This window comes from Asparagus officinalis, chromosome 2 (genome assembly GCF_001876935.1).
Source record: "Asparagus officinalis chromosome 2, Aspof.V1, whole genome shotgun sequence".
Classification (NCBI taxonomy): domain Eukaryota; kingdom Viridiplantae; phylum Streptophyta; class Magnoliopsida; order Asparagales; family Asparagaceae; genus Asparagus; species Asparagus officinalis.
The window spans coordinates 3,796,262-3,816,261 of NC_033795.1; the positions used below are offsets into that span (position 1 = coordinate 3,796,262).

A 20,000-nucleotide genomic window follows, 5' to 3' on the forward strand; every position below is an offset into this window, starting at 1 on the left:
AAGAACGAAGAAGCAATACCTGAAACTACTACAGAACACACGTAGATTGTAGAAAAAATGAGGAGGAAGAAGAAGAGCAATATACTGCGAAACAAATAGAAATTTGTGGCCATCTTTCATAATCTCTCTATACAAAAAAATTCAGTGTGAGAAAAGAAAAGCCGAGTTGGGTGGATTTATAGGGATCTTCAGAAATATAATTTGGCATCATCATAAGTATAAAATCCAAATACAGCATATTTACATTGATGTATGTTTCCTTTCAAGAGTATTGAAACACTTATAATTCTCTGTATTTCTTCATGCAATACACCTTTTTTGAGTTCTTTTTTTTTTATAATTGATGCACTTAATGGCAATACGCTCCTAATCTACCTCTATTAATTAAAAAGAGTTGTATCTTTTTTTGGGGGGTTTCTTCTTTCTTGTACCCTAAAGACTCCTGATAATAATGATAATACTAATAAAGTTAGTGGTCCTAAACTACCTCCACTAGACATGTCTTCATTAAATAATTCGGTCCCCGCCTGGTTCTTTTCTTCATTAAATTTTGATCGCATGTTATAAATTTGATGCGCGAAGTTGAAACTTTAGTACCGAAAGAAATACCTTTCAATGCTATTCCAATACTTTTGGATATCTCTCAACAAAATATTCTTTATTGAAGTGACTTTCCACGTGATCCTTAGATGGATATAGCTTTGTGAACATTTTCAAGAGAAAGTATTACCAATTGTTTTTAGTTTAATTCTATATCTTACTTGTATATAAACATGCAATAAAATGCAGGTACTGTTAAGTTTCAATACTTGTTAGATACAAGATGGGATAGAGATCATAGAGTGGCATCTCGCAGCAATTTGCATAAAATCCACAAAATGTTTGTATATTATGTATTATACAAACATTTACAATTTAAAAAAAAAAATACCAAACACGACACCTTCCAAGATTTTAGATTTGAATAAGGGCAATACACTGAAAAAATTGGTTCAATTTTCTATCTTCCAAACATATTGAGACTTTTCCTAATGTAAATTTATGAATATTAATTGTTGTCGGTAAATTTCAGGCAGCAATTTAAGGTTAAAATCATATGAAATCAATTCCAATGCAAAGATAAATAAAGAGACAAATTTCAGCAATATGCGTATGTAACATACAAACACAAACTCAAACTAAAATAACAAACATAAATCAAAGAACAAACATGGTTTATGTCTCTAACCTCTAATGCTCAGAAATCTCAGATTTTGTATTTCAGGAGGGGATCTTTAAAGGGAGATCCCTCATGATAAACAGTCCAAGCATACTCCTCAAATGAAAACGCTCTGAATCGTTTTCTTCCAAATTCATTCTCGACATCATCATCCTCAATCTCATTATCTTCAACGTTTGATCTGTTACCGCAATTTGATGATAATGGCGACAGTGGAGATACTGTGGAGCCTATCGGCAAAGTAACTAGTAATGACATAGAAATATTTTGTGAATTATCGCAATTTTCGGAGGATACGGAGTTATTTTGGTCCATGCCTCTTACTCTCTTGAATCTTCCATTGCTCCAAACCTTCATGACAAGAAATGAACAGAAGAAAATACTTCAGCATCAATGTGGGAATATGCGCCCATATGCTCTATTATAATGGGTATCATCGCCATAATATAAAGTGGGTGTGGCAAAATCTTATAACCACACTTGGCTGAGATTCAGTCTCATCATTGTATACTAGGGAATCATACGAACTGATCTCGTTCTCCCTTTATTAAAAGGGAGAACCTAGAACAGAAAGAATTTTGGTTATGGTCTTTTAAACTTTTTTCACAGTTATGGGTAAAATACTAGCTGAAGCAAAGATGCATAGACACTAGGTTACCTATGACCATAAGAAGCAGTACTTTTTCTTTTCAGACTTCGGTCAGACTTTAACCGTGCTCTTATTTTTGGCAGGATTTTTAACAAATTAAATTCTGAAAAGTGCTTTATACAAAGAGTTTTTCTTGGTGGGGAAGAAAATATGCAATATACTAAATTAATTGCTTGTTAGATTAATACCCCAAAAACATCAATTAATCAGCAAAGAGTCACTGATTATTAGCTAGACATGTCAAGAATCAGGTTCGCAAACAGAGCTAGACTCTAAACAAACAGATATATACCAACTATATTTTTTTGGCAAATTTACAAATCGAATTAGTCATATAATCTAAAGAATCACATTTCTCATGAAATCTAAAATGGAGTGTAAAATGCTATTTCAAAAATAGTCGAGAAATCCTTCATACATCTATGCTCATATGCTATTTATGCAATGCATTGAACTCACCTGAGCAATGTCTCCCAGCTTAACAATCACTGAACCCTCTTTCATCTCATACTGCAAACTCACCACAAAAGGATAACACTTCCCCTTCTCAATCTCCCCTCCTTCCTCCTCCTCCTCTTCTTTGATCACAGAAATATCGGTATCAATAGTATCAGATGAGAACCATACCAAACACTTAGGCTCAATATCTCCCTTATGAAAAGGATTCTCAAGTCCAGAGGATGACAATATCAACTCCACAACCTCTAATCCTACCCTCTCCAATTTCTTCGTGTAATCACTCACACATTGAAAAGCATCAAGTTCAGAAGAACTTGTATCGAACACAAGAACATCTTGATCATGGTGGATGAACCCGAGAGGGGAGTGAGTACTGAAACTACGTCTAGAGCGTAAGAGAGATTCAGACTCTTGGATGGCACGACTGAAGAGGTCGGAGGATATGCCATGGTTGGTGAGGTGGAAGAAACCGATATCAGAAACTGCAGTCAGGAGGAGATCATGTTGAGGATCAACAAGGGAGATGACGAGAGGAGGTGGAGGTGATGACTTTTTGGCGAAGCGAGGAGGTAAGGAGGACAAGGAAGGAGTTTTTTGGTTTAAGACAAGTTGGTTGAGGAAACGGGATAACACCACATCAGCATCGATGGAGAAGGGTTTTGAGATGGATTGGTTTGATGGTGTAGGTGGTGGTGGTGCCGGAGAGTTGCTCTGCTGGCTGGAGGTGGAGGAAGCCATGGTGATATAATGAAGTAAGAGGAAGAAAAGAAAAATGTGTTTCAGTGCGTTATTTGGGCATTTGGGAGTCTGCCCTTTAACATCAATAAGAAATCAAACCATAGAAAATCATTTAAATAATAGTTAATTGTAAATATACTATCTGTACTATGATAGCATGGCCACGTGTACCCGAACGATTTTAGTAGCACTTAACTCTCTCAACTTCGAGCTAACATAATTTTTCTCCCCTTTGATTGAGGTGTCACGTGGGACTCACATGATGATAAATCACATTTTTTCTTCAAGCTAACTTTAAAAAGGACTAAATTGCCACTAAATTGAAGGGAAATTTTTGGTGTCACCTAAATTTCAGGAGGTGTAAGTGCTACTTAAATGGTTTATGAGGTACAAGTAGCTGTCAAATATAAGGGGTCTATTGGCAATTAACCCATCAAATAAATAGAAAATTGACAAGGTAGTGGAGACGTCATAAGCTGTATTCTCCCAATTAATCAATAAACATGACATCAAATGACTTTAAGTATTCACAACGCCATTCTCTCTGTATACAATTGTGACTTTTGATGTATGGTGGTGGACAGGTGGGCAGATTTTCCTGACTTTTTCGAAAGAGAATATTAATAAAGTAATATAATCTTAATTATAAAAAGGAGAGATTTTTCCAAACAGGTGACAATGAGTGAAAGTTGTGATTTGCTTTTGTAAGTACTAAAGTTCTTTACTTATATTATGCCCCCGTGTGCTTTTAGTTTAAAGTTCAAACATCCTTAGTCATTATTAAGCAACAATTGACAAGCTCCACTTAGACCAAAACTCTATCAAGAAACCTTAGCTGGTTCACAACACAAATAAGAATAGTTGCTCGTTTCATGGATGTCTCCTCGAACTTCTGGAGAGAGAAGTACAGTTGTACGCTCTTTTGTTTTCTCATCACTTTCAAGACTAGAAAATTTATATATTGGAGAACTATTTTGATATTATATCTGCACAATTCCTTTACATAATACTGATCCTTGCCGATGATCTATAAGTAATTCTGCTGTAGTGAACTCTATAGAACTTAGGAACATTTTTCTCTAATTTTCGAGCTATTTCAACACTCCATGGCAGATAACAATGGATCCTATATAATCAAACTTGACCAGCAGCTTTAACTTTATGTAATATTTGCCCACAACTGCTAGACAGTAGTGTTGTTGGATTAGCTAACAGCCTCTGGGGATAAAGAAGTCTAAAAGCTACATTTTATTTTTCTATTGCCAGGGATATGCAAGGCCATCTCTATAAGCAAGTATATAACTAGTTGATACTTGATAAATGACATTTTTTTATTACTGATTTCGATCCATGCCTCTACATTTCTAGGTGCTATGTTTTATCAAAATCAGCCAACTAAAACTCAGTCTCTCTAAGTGCTATATCAACCTAAAGATGGAGGTAACTTGCGGATGATACAAATTAAGTTACAAAAATTAGACCTCTTCCTCATTTAGTGTCATTTGCATCATGAATTAAATACAACTTTAAGAAATATCCACAAGTAGGAGTATACCAAACATGCCATCTAGAAGGAAACATCAAATACTTTACAACTTATGGTAAGCTCCCGTTCGGTGAAGATTGGCGGTGAGCAGAGAATAAAAGGCTAATTATTCAAGAAAGTTTCTGCAGCCTATTTTCTGCCGCACATGATATTATGACTTGCTGCATAGAACTAACATAAATTTTCAAAAGAAGGACGGCGATAAGCTGAGAATGTCTAGATTATTTGGAAGATCAGATGCCCAGCTTCAACAAAGTTGGAGAAAATATCACAGTGCAAAATCTAACCACTCCTTTTAGAGATTTATTGGCCTTTGTTACCCATGAAATTGATATTTCAATTGGTACAACATAGAAACGCGCTACTCTGTTATAACGGAAAAGAACCAAATGATGAAGCAACATTAAACGACTGAGAGAATCTTGTTTGGTTGAGGAGAGGACTAGGATATAAGGGAACTCAAAGGAGAAAGGGGCGGCTGAGCGTTTGAGTCCTAGAAGCGCCAACCTATTTGGTGACAATAGCTTCAAATTACATGGAAAACAATGGGATAAACCGCAGTATCACAAATAAGACAGCGAGTGACAGGACATAAAGCCTAACAACTAATCACATTTATACCCACATTAAACTAATATTTAAGGTAAGGGTCAGCAAACCATTCAAGATGAAACCTCCTCCATACTGACTCCAGTTTTCAAACAACACAAGCAAGCGTAAACTCAACTTATTCAAGAAGGTAGCTGTCACAGTGTATTCCAAATCAGTTTTCTGATCTTATTTGGAAAGACTTATCCTTAAGGTGTCATAGTGTATATCATATATGCCTACATCACTAGCACCATAAGATGCAGGCCTCAGTGGTCAAGAGAACAGCAGATTATCGTAGTATAGATGGCAGAACCATTAAATCAATTATCGAGGTAGACACTGAAGTAAAGAAAACAGGGTTTTCAAGCTACATATTAGGCAGTTAATGATCTGGAACCATATTAACAGCTAAGTGTCTCAACCACTGTTTCTTGTACTGGTTTCAAAATCCCTGCTTGCCACTCAGAATCTAACAAGTAACTAACATGACATACAATAGATTACAAGTAAAAAGGTTTATTAATTCACAAAGATGATGGAATAACTTTAGATCATACCTTATGCCTAGGTTTACAAGGAAACTATTTCTTGAACAGTGTGGCGAGCTCTCCCTTCTCCGCCATTGCAGAAATAATATCACATCCTCCCAAAAGCTCCCCTTTTACAAAAACCTGAGGAAATGTCGGCCAATTACTATACTTCTTCAAAGTCTCCCTCAACCCAGGATTATACTCCTCATCAAGAACATCCACAGACTCAAAATCTACACCATGAGATTCTAATATCCCCACTACTCTCTGAGAGAACCCACATTGAGGTGCACTCCTCGACCCTTTAATAAATGCAACTACTTCCTTCTCTTTTACAAGTTGGTCAACGAGATCTTCTAGTGGGACAGTTAGCTGAACATGGCGACCTGGTGTGAAACGGAGATCTGGCTTCTTTTGGGGCTTCTTTTGGGGTTGCTGTGGGACCCATGTGTTGTTTCCCTTTTCATTACCAGGTGGTACTTTTCCGGTGGTTGCAATGTGTTCTTCCATCCATGATTTCCATGCGCCGGTTAGAGCTGCTCGATCAGGTGTAGCTCCATCGACTAGCCCTATCTGCAGAAATAAAAAAAATTTGAGTACAAAATCCCTTATGCTTAGCATAAACATGATGTTTTGATTATTTTACTTCCAAGCTATTCCGACAGTTTGACAGCCTCGATTGATATAAGAATGAACAGCTGATCAACCACAGGAAATTCTTTTCAAGTTCCAAAATTCAATCCAATTCAGATGGGTGAAAAATGACAAGCTAAAGAGATTCAACAAGAGGAAGCGGAATCCTGGACCTAAGACACCTAGTTCTAATAATATTAAGCTTGAAAACTCCCAAACTGTATACTTGTTATCATTGTCAAATTTCAAGCAAAAAAGCATACCTCTTATAGAGTATTAGCACTAGTATTAGGTTGACAATCACATTAAATCCAAAAATCTTATGCTAGACCCGATCTCAAATTCATCCAAATCCCTTTCATGTGTGAACATACCTAATGAACCTTCACCTAAGGAAATCAAAGGTGTTATTCCTAATACCATCCAACATCTATAGGTGAATCTGATCCTGATCTCAAACAACATATATAAAAACTATGTCCATTTGCTACCTAACATAGGGATTCATCATCATGGGTTAAACCAATTTGCGTTCCTATCAGGGTGTACTACCTCCTGAGAATTGGTCTTTTGATACAAATTTGAGGGAATGCGATATCAGAAAGCTAATCTCTTGAATGATGTTCAGATTAAAATACAAATTTTTGGAAGAAACTTCTCTTTACATCTAACAAACAACAGATAGAAACCTCCAACAACTCATACTATCAAATAATGTACGACAAAGCTACCTCAACCCAAGTACACGAAGATACATTATTGATATGTGATCAGCACCTTGGTTTTATATTTGATAAAATAAAATACTTTCTCTAGTTCCGAAACAAAGTAACAAAATTAAAGTTCATTTTAACACAGGAACCAAGTTCACTGAACACATCCAACTTAAACAGTCTCCAACTTGGCATGCAGCTGCCTTGTAATCTCTCAAATATTCTTCATATTCCATAAGAATACATCCGAAGATGAAAGTTTCCATGGTGAATAATCAACTTAAACTAAACTCTTAACAATTATACTCACTGGAAATGGAACTAGCACTTTCATCCACTATCTTTTCTTTAAATTTTGAGAAAAGGTGTCAACTTTGTGCCTTTATATTGAATTTCAGTGAAAAAATTCGCCTCCTTTTCCCTTTCCCTCTAACCAAATCTATATTCTGACATTTCATTATTGTTTCATCATTAAAGCGGAGAAAGTTTTCTGACATGAACACCAAAGAAATCAATAAAATTCACAAAATAAAAAATAGAAAAAGAAAAAGAAAAAAAGAACCCTAACCTTAACAGAAGAACAAAGCTCAGCGCCGAGCTTGCTACGATGAGCCTCAACACTGGCAGCGACATTTCTGGAGATCCCAACGAACTGAAGCTCCCCGTTCTTGTCATAAACCCCATAAACCCCGGACCCATTAGGGAACTTACCGGATCCGGGTTCAGACGAAACGGGCAGAGGATCCGCTTCCGAGAGCTTGGGAACTGCTCTGACGACGAGAGAGACGGCGGAGGGTTTGGGGGTCAATCGAAGAGGGTAGGGTCTGGAGAGAGGGAAGGAGACGAGGGATTTCGATGGGGGTTTGGGGGAAGGGGAGGTGAGCGAGGGGAGAGACGAGAGGGGGTGGAGGTTTGAGAATTGGATTGAGGAAGCCATTGATTGAGCTCGAGAGATGGAGATAGAGTGGAGTTTGGACGCGGTCGTCAGAATCCACAACGAAAGAGAGCAGGGGCTTTCGTCGTTAGGCCCTTGAATCTTTAATGTTTTGCAATAAGGCCCCCCCAAATCACTGAAATTGCTATTAGGTCCCCAATTTTGGATCCAAGGGATAACGTCAGGACACGTAGGTACCGTTTGGCAAAGGGTTAAGTGAGGGGTTAAGGAGACTTAACCTCTTCTTAACCTGTCAAACACAACAAATCTATATAAGGGTTAAAGTGAGTTAACCCTCCATAATTTGCCAAACATAAAAAATATAGAAGGGTTAAGTTAACCCCTCTAGAGGGGTTAAAATGAGTTAACCCCTCAAAAAGAAGGGTTTACTAATACTCCTATTTAGATGGAATAAGAGTTAACCCTTCTAATTATAAAGAAAATAGTCAAAATCATTATTATTCCCAAACACTAAAACTGATCATAAGGGCTAAAATAAAACTTATTTAACGGGTTAATAATTTAGTCCTTTGGATTATCAAATGGGCTAAGTACATTAATCATTCTCTTTAACCCATCTTCATTAACCCTTTGCCAAACGGGGCCGTAGGGTTCTCACTTTCACATTAGTTGTTTTCGACAAAATAAGCAATTTTGAAATGTGATCATGACAATACGCATACGCGCAGTTGGAATAATACATCAATCCAAACACGACCATTATAATGCAACTACTAAATTTGTTGCTCTAACACCCTCTGACCAAACATATCAGAAATCGCTATTAGATCCCCAATTAGAGTGTGTAGTAATTGAGGGACCTCATAACAATTTGGATCCTCAATTTGTGTGTATCGCAATCGAGGGACCTGGTAACAATTCGGAAGACACAGTAATTTCGTCACGCTTTCGAGCGAGCGGTAAATGCCCGCTTGACGATTCCTGCGATGCTCTTTCACCATTAAAACCTTAAAATCCTTCATCATGAGCGGTAAAAAGTCTCTGTTCAAACAGCTTTACACAAAAGTCCATAACATAGTCAAGTTCTGCGAGAACATAGCAACCAAAATTTCCGTGATCGACGAGAACTGAAGCAACATTTATGAGATTTTCACACTTTTACATATATCATAATAATCGTGTGCCTTTATACAAAAAATATTAAGCTAATATGAAATTATCTCTGCTCTCCCAGGAATCGAAACTTATGAACCGTACAGGAGAAGAATGAAATGTACTGTAGCGCTTGCAATTTATGAAAACTTCCCCGTGTTTTATATGCGAGTGATATCGCGGCCAAATAGCAAAGTAGTGAGCCAGTTGACTGCAACGTAGAATCGGTTTCTCCAACTGATCACACGGGTTAGATACGCTGATCGCCAAATAAACCAGCTGACGAAGCCTGCAAGTGATAGCCCTTTTGCTTCCTGAAGATGCATAGTGAATTGGTTAGTTTATTTTCCGAGAAGATGGAAGTTTGTTGCGTGTAACAAACCATGAACTCCTCAAAACACAAAACTAGTGATGCACTGAGAGACTTTAAAATGACATCAGCGCAATCTAGATTCAGATACTACCAAACATACATTTAAATGAATTAAAAAAAAGGAATCCTACCGTAAAGTAGTTTATGTTTCGACCCATGAAAAAGGCTTTCAACCTTCAGGAAACACATCAGTATAGAAAATTATATTGCTCGACCCTCACCATAGTTTAGATGCGGTGAAAGTGACTTTAACATAGTATTAAAGCCAGCTAAGTTCAAATCCTATCAAGCATGCACTGATACAGATTTGAAGTGATCTCACGGATAAAACAATCTAAGAATGTCCACATGTTTAACTTTGCAGTTTTAGTAGAAGAGGCTTTAAGAAGATTAAAACGACAGGATCAAGTGCAGAAAACTAACCTTGCTCTGCCTAAGATCAACAAGAGCCTTGTACCTTCCCACTGTTGCCATGCTACCCAAATGCTTATATACAAACGGCTCCCCCAATTTCATGTCTGCTGCTTGGTTAGCATACCCCCCACCTTCTTTACCAATCCGGTTCAACAATGCAGCCAAGTATTTCCCTTGCCTCTCTGCGACCTGCTCATTAGATTGCCATGTATTCAAAGAAATGAAGTGACGAAAATTCAAAAGAATGACCCATATCTTGAAATCCGAGTATACAAGCATAAAGTAGACTAGGTCTTGAATAGCAAGTTGATATGAATTGAAGACCTCTCATTTTAAATGCTTATACAATTTCAAGCAGGTTCTGCCACTATCTTGAACCCTACACCTCCAACCATAATATTTGTTCATGAGCATAAAGCCACACAATCAAACATTAGATCGATTGAACACCAGATACTACATCGACATTTTTCCACTATGCGGACGGATCCATTGTCCAAGAGCTACACAATAATAATCAATGTCGAAGTACAATACAACTAAAGGTAGCATGGTATTAGCTGACCTGGGCCAAAGCGGGTAATGGAGGTTTGCCTGTGCTCTCAAGATATCCACTACAATCACCAATCGAAAAAACATCCTTCACAGAAGGCACGCGTAGCCAGTCATCCACACCAATCCTGTTTTAAGTAATATATGAAGTGGTAAATATATGAAATTCATGCACCCATAATGTTCATTAAAGGATTAAAAGTTTCTAGCATTAAAAATTAAACATTTGATTAAAGCGCATACCTTCCACCAGGGGCTTTTGGAAACTCCAGAGAGCGAATGAAGGGCGAGGGACCAACACCAGTAGACCATACAAGGAGACCATATGGAACTTCTGTGCCATCATTAAGAACTATCTTATGAGGTTCGACATCCTTGACAACTCCATGGACAAGGCGAACTCCTGACTGAAAAACAAGAAGGGGAAAGTGTCAAATATAATAATTCAGATGTCACAAATTCTACCTATGGCAAACATAGCACCACCCTTTAAGTAACATATACATAGACGGGAGTATAAAACTAGAAAAAAAATTCTACAGAAATGAATGTTATTCAAATATATATTTAATCTGGAGTTGAAATCAAAACTAAGCAAATCAACAAGTAATCATGGATGCTCAACAGACAAGAAGCGTGTAGCCAAAAGCAGGTCTAATATAAAGGCGAAAGTACTTTTCACACCTAAATGCAATATCAGATTCTACTTAAAAAAAGTCAAATATCAATACATTAATACTAGGTTCTGACAGATCAATAATCTGAAGTATCAGGTAAAACAAAATTGACTTTCAAATTTTTTTAATTGTAACAAAGTGCTTGTAATTGATATGAAATACTAATATAACAACATGTGAAATTATATACTTTCAAAGCAGGGAATCACACACCTTAATTAAATGGTTCGTAGCATACTGCCTGAGGCGAACATCAAAGGATGACAATATTTCATTTGCCTGCCATGAGAGAAAATTTACAATTCAAAACTTCTGTAAATAAAGAAGATTTTTCTGAAAAACGGCGATCCGGGCTATATTATTAACAACTCAACTGAAAAGAAGTAACTTGATCATACAAACCATGCAACAACAAACAAAAGTTGACCATGTAAGACACATGTAAGATCTTTAATGAGTATATACCTCAATTAGGGTCACACGGATGTGATCTTTAACATGGGAATATCTTTCATGAACATCATTTATAATGAAATCACTGAGTTCACCACTGAATTCAACGCCAGTTGGACCACCTCCAATAACAACACAATGCAGTAATCTACTTTTTTCCTCTACAGATATACCTGCATCAAAGTTCATACTCATATCAAGATTGTACATAAAACTAATATATAGAGCTTCGGTTATCAAGATGCTGCCAAAAAGCATTTTGGATATGATGCAGCAAATACTCAAATTTGATTGAGGCATGCTTGATAAGAGCTGACACATCCATTATTCCAGATTCCTACTTTAACAATAATAGCCAGATAAAAGAAAAGGCATGAACTATAAAATGCCAATATTTAGGAGAATAAAATTCTGTTTGGTTCCCTAGTTTATGTTTGTGCCATCTTATTATCACCTTCATCTAGACACCTTTTCACTCTATGGGAGAGCCACGCTTCATGGTTACATGAGCTTAAAACACGACAAAGAAAACAAGGTGGACTACCTACCAACTCAGGATGAAGGGATTGATGGACATACTTGGACGACATTTCTCCGCCATCAGAAAAATTCATGCAAAACATTCAAGTTCATTTACTAGTGTGTTATGAGTCTACATCACATCTCCTAAATCCCAGTCTAATTGTCTCAGAAAATATCTTAGCAATACAGTCCAGGTGGATCAATTGAGCAATCGACATCACGAAGCATCGAAATCTGATTCTAAAAATACTCTGTTAAAAACTAGCTCGGTAATAAACAAAAATTAAATTAAAACCATAATAAACAATGAAATATACAACTTAACACCATTTAACACCCATTTTTCCTAAAGACATACCAGGCACATCAGAGAGCATCAAATTGAGGAGCAACCTCCGGCGAATCTCTTGGGCATGGTGAACTTCACGTAGAAAGGTTGCATGCTCCTTCACACCTTTAATCCCAAAGGTTGAGGCCTCGGCCCCCGACGCAATGATCAGCTTGTCATAAGCCACATTGAACTTCCATGGCTCCAAGCTGTCTGAGTTGCCTCCATCAGTAACAGTTTCACAATTCACCTATATAGCAACATAAAGGTTCAGCCTTGCAGAACGAAAAAGATTCTCAACATCATAGTACAGAAGGTTCCGATTCAACTATCAAAACAAAATTTAAATAAGCCCTCTTCATTTAGAATATTTATCAATAAGTTCCAGGGGCAATAGGGCCTTAGCCCTTATAATTATTATTAGGGAATTATAAAGGTGGAAGAGTAGGATACAGGAAATGGCCACATGAGTGTATCTCTCTGCCGAGAGGTACCAAGAACAAGCTAGGCTGAGTTGTGGATGATTTTCATCTGGACACTGAATTGTCTCCTTTAAAGAATATCTCTGTAGATTCTAACTTTCACTATTTCTACTGATCAATTTTTCACTAGACTTTTCTATCACATTGCTCCAGCAAAAGTAAAAAGTTCACCAACAGCTCTCTAAGTTCCTTTCCATTCTAAAAAGGGTCCAGAAAAAAAAAAATCTTCATTCCAGCCCCACAAGATCCTCGATAAAGAAAAAAGAATTTTTCTCAGCAAAATCAGGAAAGCATTATTCTTCAGAGGGGGAAAACGAATCTTTAATAAACCGATTCTTAAAAAAAAATTTGGGTGGGGGAGCGCGGGGGGGGGGGGCGGGGGCAGGGGGGTTGTGGATATTCGCCCCCACCAACCATTAGACTCAAAAGACCATCCTTTCGACAAATTCATGCGAAAATCTAACAAGCCAGTTCAACGAATCGCTGTGTCACACCCTAACCAAATTCAACTGACCAGTGTGAGTCTCCGGGATCGATGCCGACACATTTCACACGACAAGAAAGTAGGACCCAAGAGGCGTGGAGACGGCGGGCTGGATCCTGCCGATGGCTTGCGAGCGACGGCAGCGGAACTTAGGGTTCCGACGCACGTGGATGCGCCAGCAGCGCGTGAACACCATTGTTGTTCCTCGGCGCACGCAGCGACGTCGTATGATCTCGGTGTCTTATCCCTTCTCATCCGGAACCGGCCAGCCGAGTAGCCAGGACGACGACGCGGGGCTGTCCTTCGTTGGGTGGTGGGGCCCAGGCCCTTCGAGGGAGCTCGCGGTCCTGGGGCGATGACTGGCCGGATGAGCGTGGTGAAGGTTTAGTTCGGGAGGGATGAGGGAGCTCGGGGAGGCGGAGAGAGCCGGAGAGACGGAGCGGAGGAACGCATGAGGTGGGCGGGGAGCAGAGAGCGGAAGGGGGGGGAGAGGAGAGGGGCGGATATTAGCAGGACGGTGGTGACGTGGGCGGGGGGACGCGGTCCACGGTAGCGGGTAAGCAGAGGAGGAGATGGGCACGTGGCCCCACGCGGGGAGGGTATTTCGTTGCGTTCAATTGTTTGATGATTGCCTAATAATGCCTTCATTCTCTTTCCTATTGCGGTTCCGAACGGGGTTTGATGTGCGCCAAGGACCTCGGAGGGGGCGGCGCTGATCTTTTTTTTTGATCTCGGGAAACGATTTCACCGCTGACGAGGGACTAAAGGCTTAAGTCACATACGCGTGTTTTGCAGTATTAATAACCTTGATTAGAGTTGTCTTTTTGGCGAGGCGGAGTTTATGCGAGCGGAGTGCTCATGAGCTTTATAACTGTTAAGATGTTTTTGGTCGTCAAAGTACGGTCATTTCACAGGCAAACGGAACAGGGTCTCGCCCTACATTACACCGCTCAAGATCAAAATTGACGACGATCAAGGAGCCAATCCAAAATCCCGACTTAGCCGACCACGCCCAGTCGGCATCTCCTTAGTCGATTTGAAGGTGTACTTGTCGGTTCTTTCATTGAAGACGCACTCCTTACGAGCCACGTCGACTATTATTCAACACCGCTGCGGCTGCGGCGAGTAGAAAGGTGTTACTTCTCGACAAGCTAAAGACGACTTCAACTCGAGCCTCTTCCGCTGACAGCGCGTCTACGCATATATTAAATCTTTACAGCCATCATCATTCCTCTAGCCTCAGTTAGTCTTCACGAATATCGGACCCACGATCGGCACGTCATATTCCTAATCAACTTGTATTTAAATACTAAGCGTGACATAATCCCTCCAACTCGTCGATCGACACCTGCTAAGTAGGTGCTGACGTCGCGACAGACCATACTCTTTGTCGTCATCCTATACTCGCTGGATTAATCATTCTACCCTTTTTCCACACTAATAAATAAGATAAACTATTCTAAATACCAATAGAGCAATTTTCTAAGCAAGCATATCTGAGAATTTTACCGCACTACATTAAGAAACTCCACCAGCAGTTCATCATATTTCTCACTCAAGTCCATCAACTGACTTGCATCATCGGAGAAAACGGAGAACTAATCTCCATCCTCTCACGAATTGCTATTTGTACAGGCTGAAGCTACTCAACTCAAAATCAGATATTCGAAAAAGTTGAACGGCTCCTAATCAACCTCACCGTCTATTATATATTTGTTTAATTTTAACATCAACAATAACTTTATAAGGAATTAACGCCAGATGTCTAAATTACTTCCTACCTCCATGATCGATAAGGCTTGAAATAGCCATCACACATGACGAAAATTTTTATTATAGGTACATCAAAGAACGCCGGATACAAGTAATCAAAGGCTGCATGGAAACTACGAACGTCACAGCGCATGCTGTCAGGTCTCTCAACTTAATGTAAATCTGATCCGTTCACTCCGTTTTTAATAAAGCTATATAACATTCTAGAATAATTCGATTATTAATTAGATAAGTGTTACCGGTGGGACAAGGTGCTTTCAGAGCACTTGACAGCAAAAAAAAAAAAAAAAAGAGCCATATTTGGACTTTGTAAAGGTAAAAACTCACCGTATGAAGCCTCATGATCAACGTTCGGTACCACTTGGCCAGAAAAAAGAACGACCCGGGCACCGTCGATATCGCCGGCTGCGATGCGACCGATTGGCTCGGCACGGACCGGGAACTCAGCAGTCCCGACGCATTCGACGCCAGCAGCGGCGTGAACACCATGTGCTTCCTCGGCCGATATGCAGACGACTGTTCGTACACGTCGGCGCCGTCGATCTCTTCATTAGCCGGCTAGCCGCCCATCCTGTTGCGAGGACGAACACGCGGGCTTCTCCTGTGGGGACGTCGGGCAGGCCGCTTGAGGGGCGTCGGTGGGAGTTTGGGTAGAGAAGGATGGTGGAGTGGATTTGGCGGAGAGAGAGGAGAGGGAGCGAAGGCGGGGAGAGCGCGAGAGCAGGGAGAGCAGAGAACGGAGGAACGCCATGAGAGGGAGAGAGAGCGCGCGCAAGATCGAGAGAGTTTCTTTTGGTTTTTTTTGAATGGGAGGAGGGCCAGGAGGTGGTGACGTGGCGGGCTGAGGCGGGCCCGGTATCGGGTACTAGGTGAGAGGAGAGTTACTTGTGGGCCTGCCGAGGGGCGGTATCGGGCCAGAATGTGCGAATATAGGCGTTTTTTCGGTATTGTAACTAAATATTTCTATTACGGAAGCCATCGGCCAAAGTTCTCGGGGACCTTTTCTTTTCTTTTCTTTTTTTTCTTTTTCTCCCTTTTCCCCTTTTCTCCCTCCTCTGTCAGATGTATTCCGACTGGCCGCTTTGATCGTCATGTGGAGCCAAATTCCCAAAAAAGGCCTATTTTTCACTTTTATTTAAAAAACGATTGTTTCAGGGGCTGAAACAAAATGAGTCGTTTTTGCGAAAAAAATGTTCCCAAACCTTCACGGGAGTTGAGACTCCCGCCTAAAGTTTTGTTTATTGAAAAAAAACTTCACGGGAGTTTAGTTTACTCCCGTGAAGTTGGGAATATTTTTTCGTTAGAAAACGGACCCAGTTTCAGTCCTAGACTAAACTAAGTTTAGTTTTTTTTTTGTAAATATTTTCAAAACAGGTATTTTTGGAATATTTTGCAAAGATGTGGTTTTAAAATTTTCTACCCTCATGGACGAACTTGTATGCGATGAACATGATCATATAGTGAAGATCACATAAAGTTTCATAATAGTTATAAGACGCCCCCCAAAACATATCGAAATAAGCAATTAACTATGTGTAGGTATATTGTCAATCCTACTGTCTCGTGTGTTCCTTTCCCTTGGCCCTAGTTTATTTTTACTTTGCGAAAAACCATAGCCTGACTATTTAGTTTCAGTGATTTTTCTTCTATTTAATGAACTTTGACTTTAAATTTCCTTATGATTAATTTTTAGTTACTAATCACCGATAAAAAAAAAAAAAAAAAATATCAAGAAAATAGCATCTTGTATTAGACACTCATTTACCAAACACTCAGGTCTGTATCATACCCCTCCAAAGGTTATCATTCTCTAGATCCACGCTATAGCATAAGACAATAAATGCATCATCGATAGAATGAGATAATTTTACCTTCACGAACAGCTTAAAAAGATTAAGTGCAAAATAATAAAATCCTTATGTACTGGCAAAAACCATCACGCCTCTTATAAAGAAATCGTTAGAGGACACGCATGAATGGCACACCTCCTGCTCCACTCCCCACCTGCTATAAGGCCAGGGGTCCAACAGGAGTTTTTTATAAAAATCTCCTGTGAGCCTCCTGCAACTGTAGCAGTGGGGCGAGTGTGACCGGAGGTGTGACCTCATGTGTGTGCCTCTAACACCGCTCCTCTTATAAAGCTGGTTTTAATAGAGTCCATGTTCCATATCACGAGCCCATCAAAAAGTTTAGCAGGGAAGTTAGCAGCGCAACAGCGGATCAGATTCGAGCCATAATCCATATATCACTAACTATTAACAAAAGAAAGATATCCCCTTGCCGACAAAAGCAGAATATATCCAAAATACAAAACAATTGTCAACAATTGTTCCTCCTCATATGAAAACAAAATACCCAGTTGATCAACTGCACAACAGTAGCATAAAACTGGCTTATCCCAACAATATTCGAGAGATGATCAATCAGTACGCACTGGAGTAGTTATAATCATTCACTTTATCAATTTCTTACATCCTTAGAAATTTTAACAGAATTTTCACCTGTACATACAACATTCACCATAAACTTTTCAAAAAAAAAAAAACGACACGCAACGTGCGCAATACTCCAAAAAACTCATCAGACTATTCAAATTACACTAGGAACTTAAAACATTAACCTATAACATAAATAAGGCACGGATTCTTCATTTATTTAACCCACAGACCCCTCAAGCTGAATGCTTCATTCAAAGCATAACCTCTGACGCAAACTTAGGGGAAAGCTTATCGCAGACATCCCTACAGAAACCCACAATCATAGCAGTAACAGCTCGTTTCGTGTCGATTCCTCTCTGTTGGAAATAGAAGAGCTGCGTTCCTCACCGATTTTGAGTAGTTTGCCTCGTGCTTACACGAGCTGGGGGTTCTTAACCTGCCACATTGAGCATAATATTCACAATTTTGAACAAAAATGCCTAAACATTTTTTTATAAAATTTGACGTTGCGATTTCAATGCTTAGGCTCAAAATGTCCTGAAAAACTAATTTCTTTAATTAGCCTGCCAGTAGATTGAGCACTTGCATGCAGAAAGAGGGTTTTAAGGCTGACACAAGAATTGATAAGCATAACTTGTATCAACAAAAACAAAATTAATACCACCGCTTCAAGGTTCGGTTGGGGGACATCGTCTTAAGCAGCAATTGAAAGTAGCCAATCAAAGAGAGAGAACATCGAGAATACGGTTCATACAACTAGTTATTCTAAGAATAACAGATAGGGACTAGATAAGAAAGTTGGCAAAGCAGGCAAGCTTTTTTGCATTTTAATTTAGTGAGAAGCCAACCAGAGAGTCATTGAACAAATGAAAACTGCCAGAATTGAATACATGACCTTTACCTGTTTTCTCTCAAAATTAAGAAAGTCTCCAAGGACCTGTTTCTTAAATGCAAAGGCGTCAACCTCCAAAGCAGAAAGAATTGGCCGTGGGATAAACTAGCTGTTAGTCATAGTTTCATACTAGGAAAGAGCGTTCATTGTCACATGATGTATGTCGTTTGCCAATTGTAGCAGCGCAGTCAACGAGAATCATCAGAATACGACAGGGCTAGTTTCTAAAATATGAATATGAGAAAAGTTTTACATAATCTCCAACAGCTTCTCCAAAAGTTCTCCAAAATGGGAAGGCCAAAAAGTCATATTTTTTCAAATTCTTTTTTACACCAACTCCAAACAGCTTCCCCATTTTTGAAAGAATCCCTTTTTTCCTCCAAAAATTGCATGAGTAATGCTGCAGATTTGGGGAAGCTTCCCTAGTTTTTTCTCCTCCATCCCTATTTTGGGGAATGAGATGCGGGAATCTGTTGGAACAAAAACTAACTAAAATTCTCCAAAAGTCTGGGAAATGGGGAAGCCTGTTGGAGATGCTCAGGCTTCTCCAAAAATTTCTTCAAAATGGAAAGTAAAAGTCCATATTTCTGCCAAATTATTTTGCCCAACTCAACAACGTTCCCCATTTGAGAATCCTGCATTTATATACAATAATAAAAATATTCTACATCCCTATCTGATGCTCTTATGATTGAACTGTCCCATGACTTTTTTTGTAATTGCGGATTTTGTTTTTATTTATTTTTCTCCTCATCCCGTTTTGAAGAATGTGCTGCATTTATAGACAAAGCCTCTGCCAAAATTTGCCAGAATGCTGCAGATTAGGAAGCTCCCTTTTTCCTCATCCATCCTATTTTGGAAATGGGATGTGGAATCATGTTGGACACAAAAAAAGCCCAAATGTCTCCAAAAAGCTGAAAATACCAATAAAATGGGGAAGGTCGCTGTTACCAATTGCCACTAATCACTAATTTTAAGCAAATGGAGTTTGGGGTTTGCATGATAAAGAAACAAAGAGCGAGAAATCTGGATTTAAAATAAGCACATCATTTGCAAATTCTAAGCTCCAAACTCCAACAAAATAACAAGAAATTATGGGATTGACATTGATGAATAACAGATACCTAAGAACTGAATCTTTCATCTCCTAAGATCAATCCTCTATCAAGTGCAGACTTGTGCAATTTGCAAAATAATGATAATCATAAATCAACAGGGACGACTTTTCAAAAATGAGAAGTCTTCTTCTGGCTTCTATATGAGTGAAGAGGAACAGTATACCAACAGCTATGTTTTTATGAGTTCAGATGTCAATAATCAAGGCTAAGCAAAAACGAAACCATGTCTGAAAATAAGCCGTTAGTTAAAACGAAACATCAGACAGGCCAATAAATATAGGACAAAAAATGAGAGTATTTCCAAGAAGTTAGAGATTAACTCAGACTGAATGAACTGCAGGGAAATTTATTTGGGTAGACTGGGGACCA

General features: G+C 39.0%; 2 protein-coding genes across 3 annotated transcripts; both read right to left on the reverse strand.

Moving 5' to 3' along the window:
• LOC109829975 (monothiol glutaredoxin-S12, chloroplastic) lies at positions 1,098-8,086 on the reverse strand. 2 transcript variants are annotated; one of them, XM_020397088.1, is made up of 3 exons: positions 7,647-8,086; positions 5,760-6,305; positions 1,391-1,570 (listed from the first exon to the last, which is right to left on the reverse strand). In XM_020397088.1, the coding sequence occupies exons 1-2, from the start codon at positions 8,013-8,015 to the stop codon at positions 5,784-5,786; spliced, it is 891 nt and encodes a 296-aa protein (XP_020252677.1). In that variant the 5' UTR covers positions 8,016-8,086; the 3' UTR covers positions 1,391-1,570; positions 5,760-5,783. The 2 variants fall into 2 exon arrangements, with proteins under 2 accessions (XP_020252676.1, XP_020252677.1); XM_020397087.1 differs by lacking the exons at positions 5,760-6,305; positions 7,647-8,086 and adding an exon at positions 2,328-4,166 and having other exon boundaries at positions 1,098-1,570.
• On the reverse strand, positions 9,049-12,927 carry LOC109829976 (internal alternative NAD(P)H-ubiquinone oxidoreductase A1, mitochondrial-like). The gene is made up of 8 exons (XM_020397089.1): positions 12,898-12,927; positions 12,475-12,694; positions 11,607-11,767; positions 11,355-11,420; positions 10,708-10,871; positions 10,478-10,592; positions 9,922-10,101; positions 9,049-9,439 (listed from the first exon to the last, which is right to left on the reverse strand). Exons 1-8 carry the CDS (start codon positions 12,910-12,912, stop codon positions 9,287-9,289), a joined length of 1,074 nt encoding a protein of 357 aa, XP_020252678.1. The 5' UTR covers positions 12,913-12,927; the 3' UTR covers positions 9,049-9,286.

Coding starts and splice junctions, on each gene's coding strand:
- LOC109829975 (XM_020397087.1), bottom strand. CDS start 3,065: ATGGCTTCCTCCACCTCCAGCCAGCAGAGCAACTCTCCGGCACCACCA. Junction 1,571..2,327: donor AGCTGGGAGACATTGCTCAG/GTGAGTTCAATG, acceptor CTTGTCATGAAG/GTTTGGAGCAATGGAAGATT.
- LOC109829976 (XM_020397089.1), bottom strand. Junction 11,421..11,606: donor TCCGTGTGACCCTAATTGAG/GTATATACTCAT, acceptor CTCTCATGGCAG/GCAAATGAAATATTGTCATC. Junction 10,872..11,354: donor CTACGAACCATTTAATTAAG/GTGTGTGATTCC, acceptor CTTGTTTTTCAG/TCAGGAGTTCGCCTTGTCCA.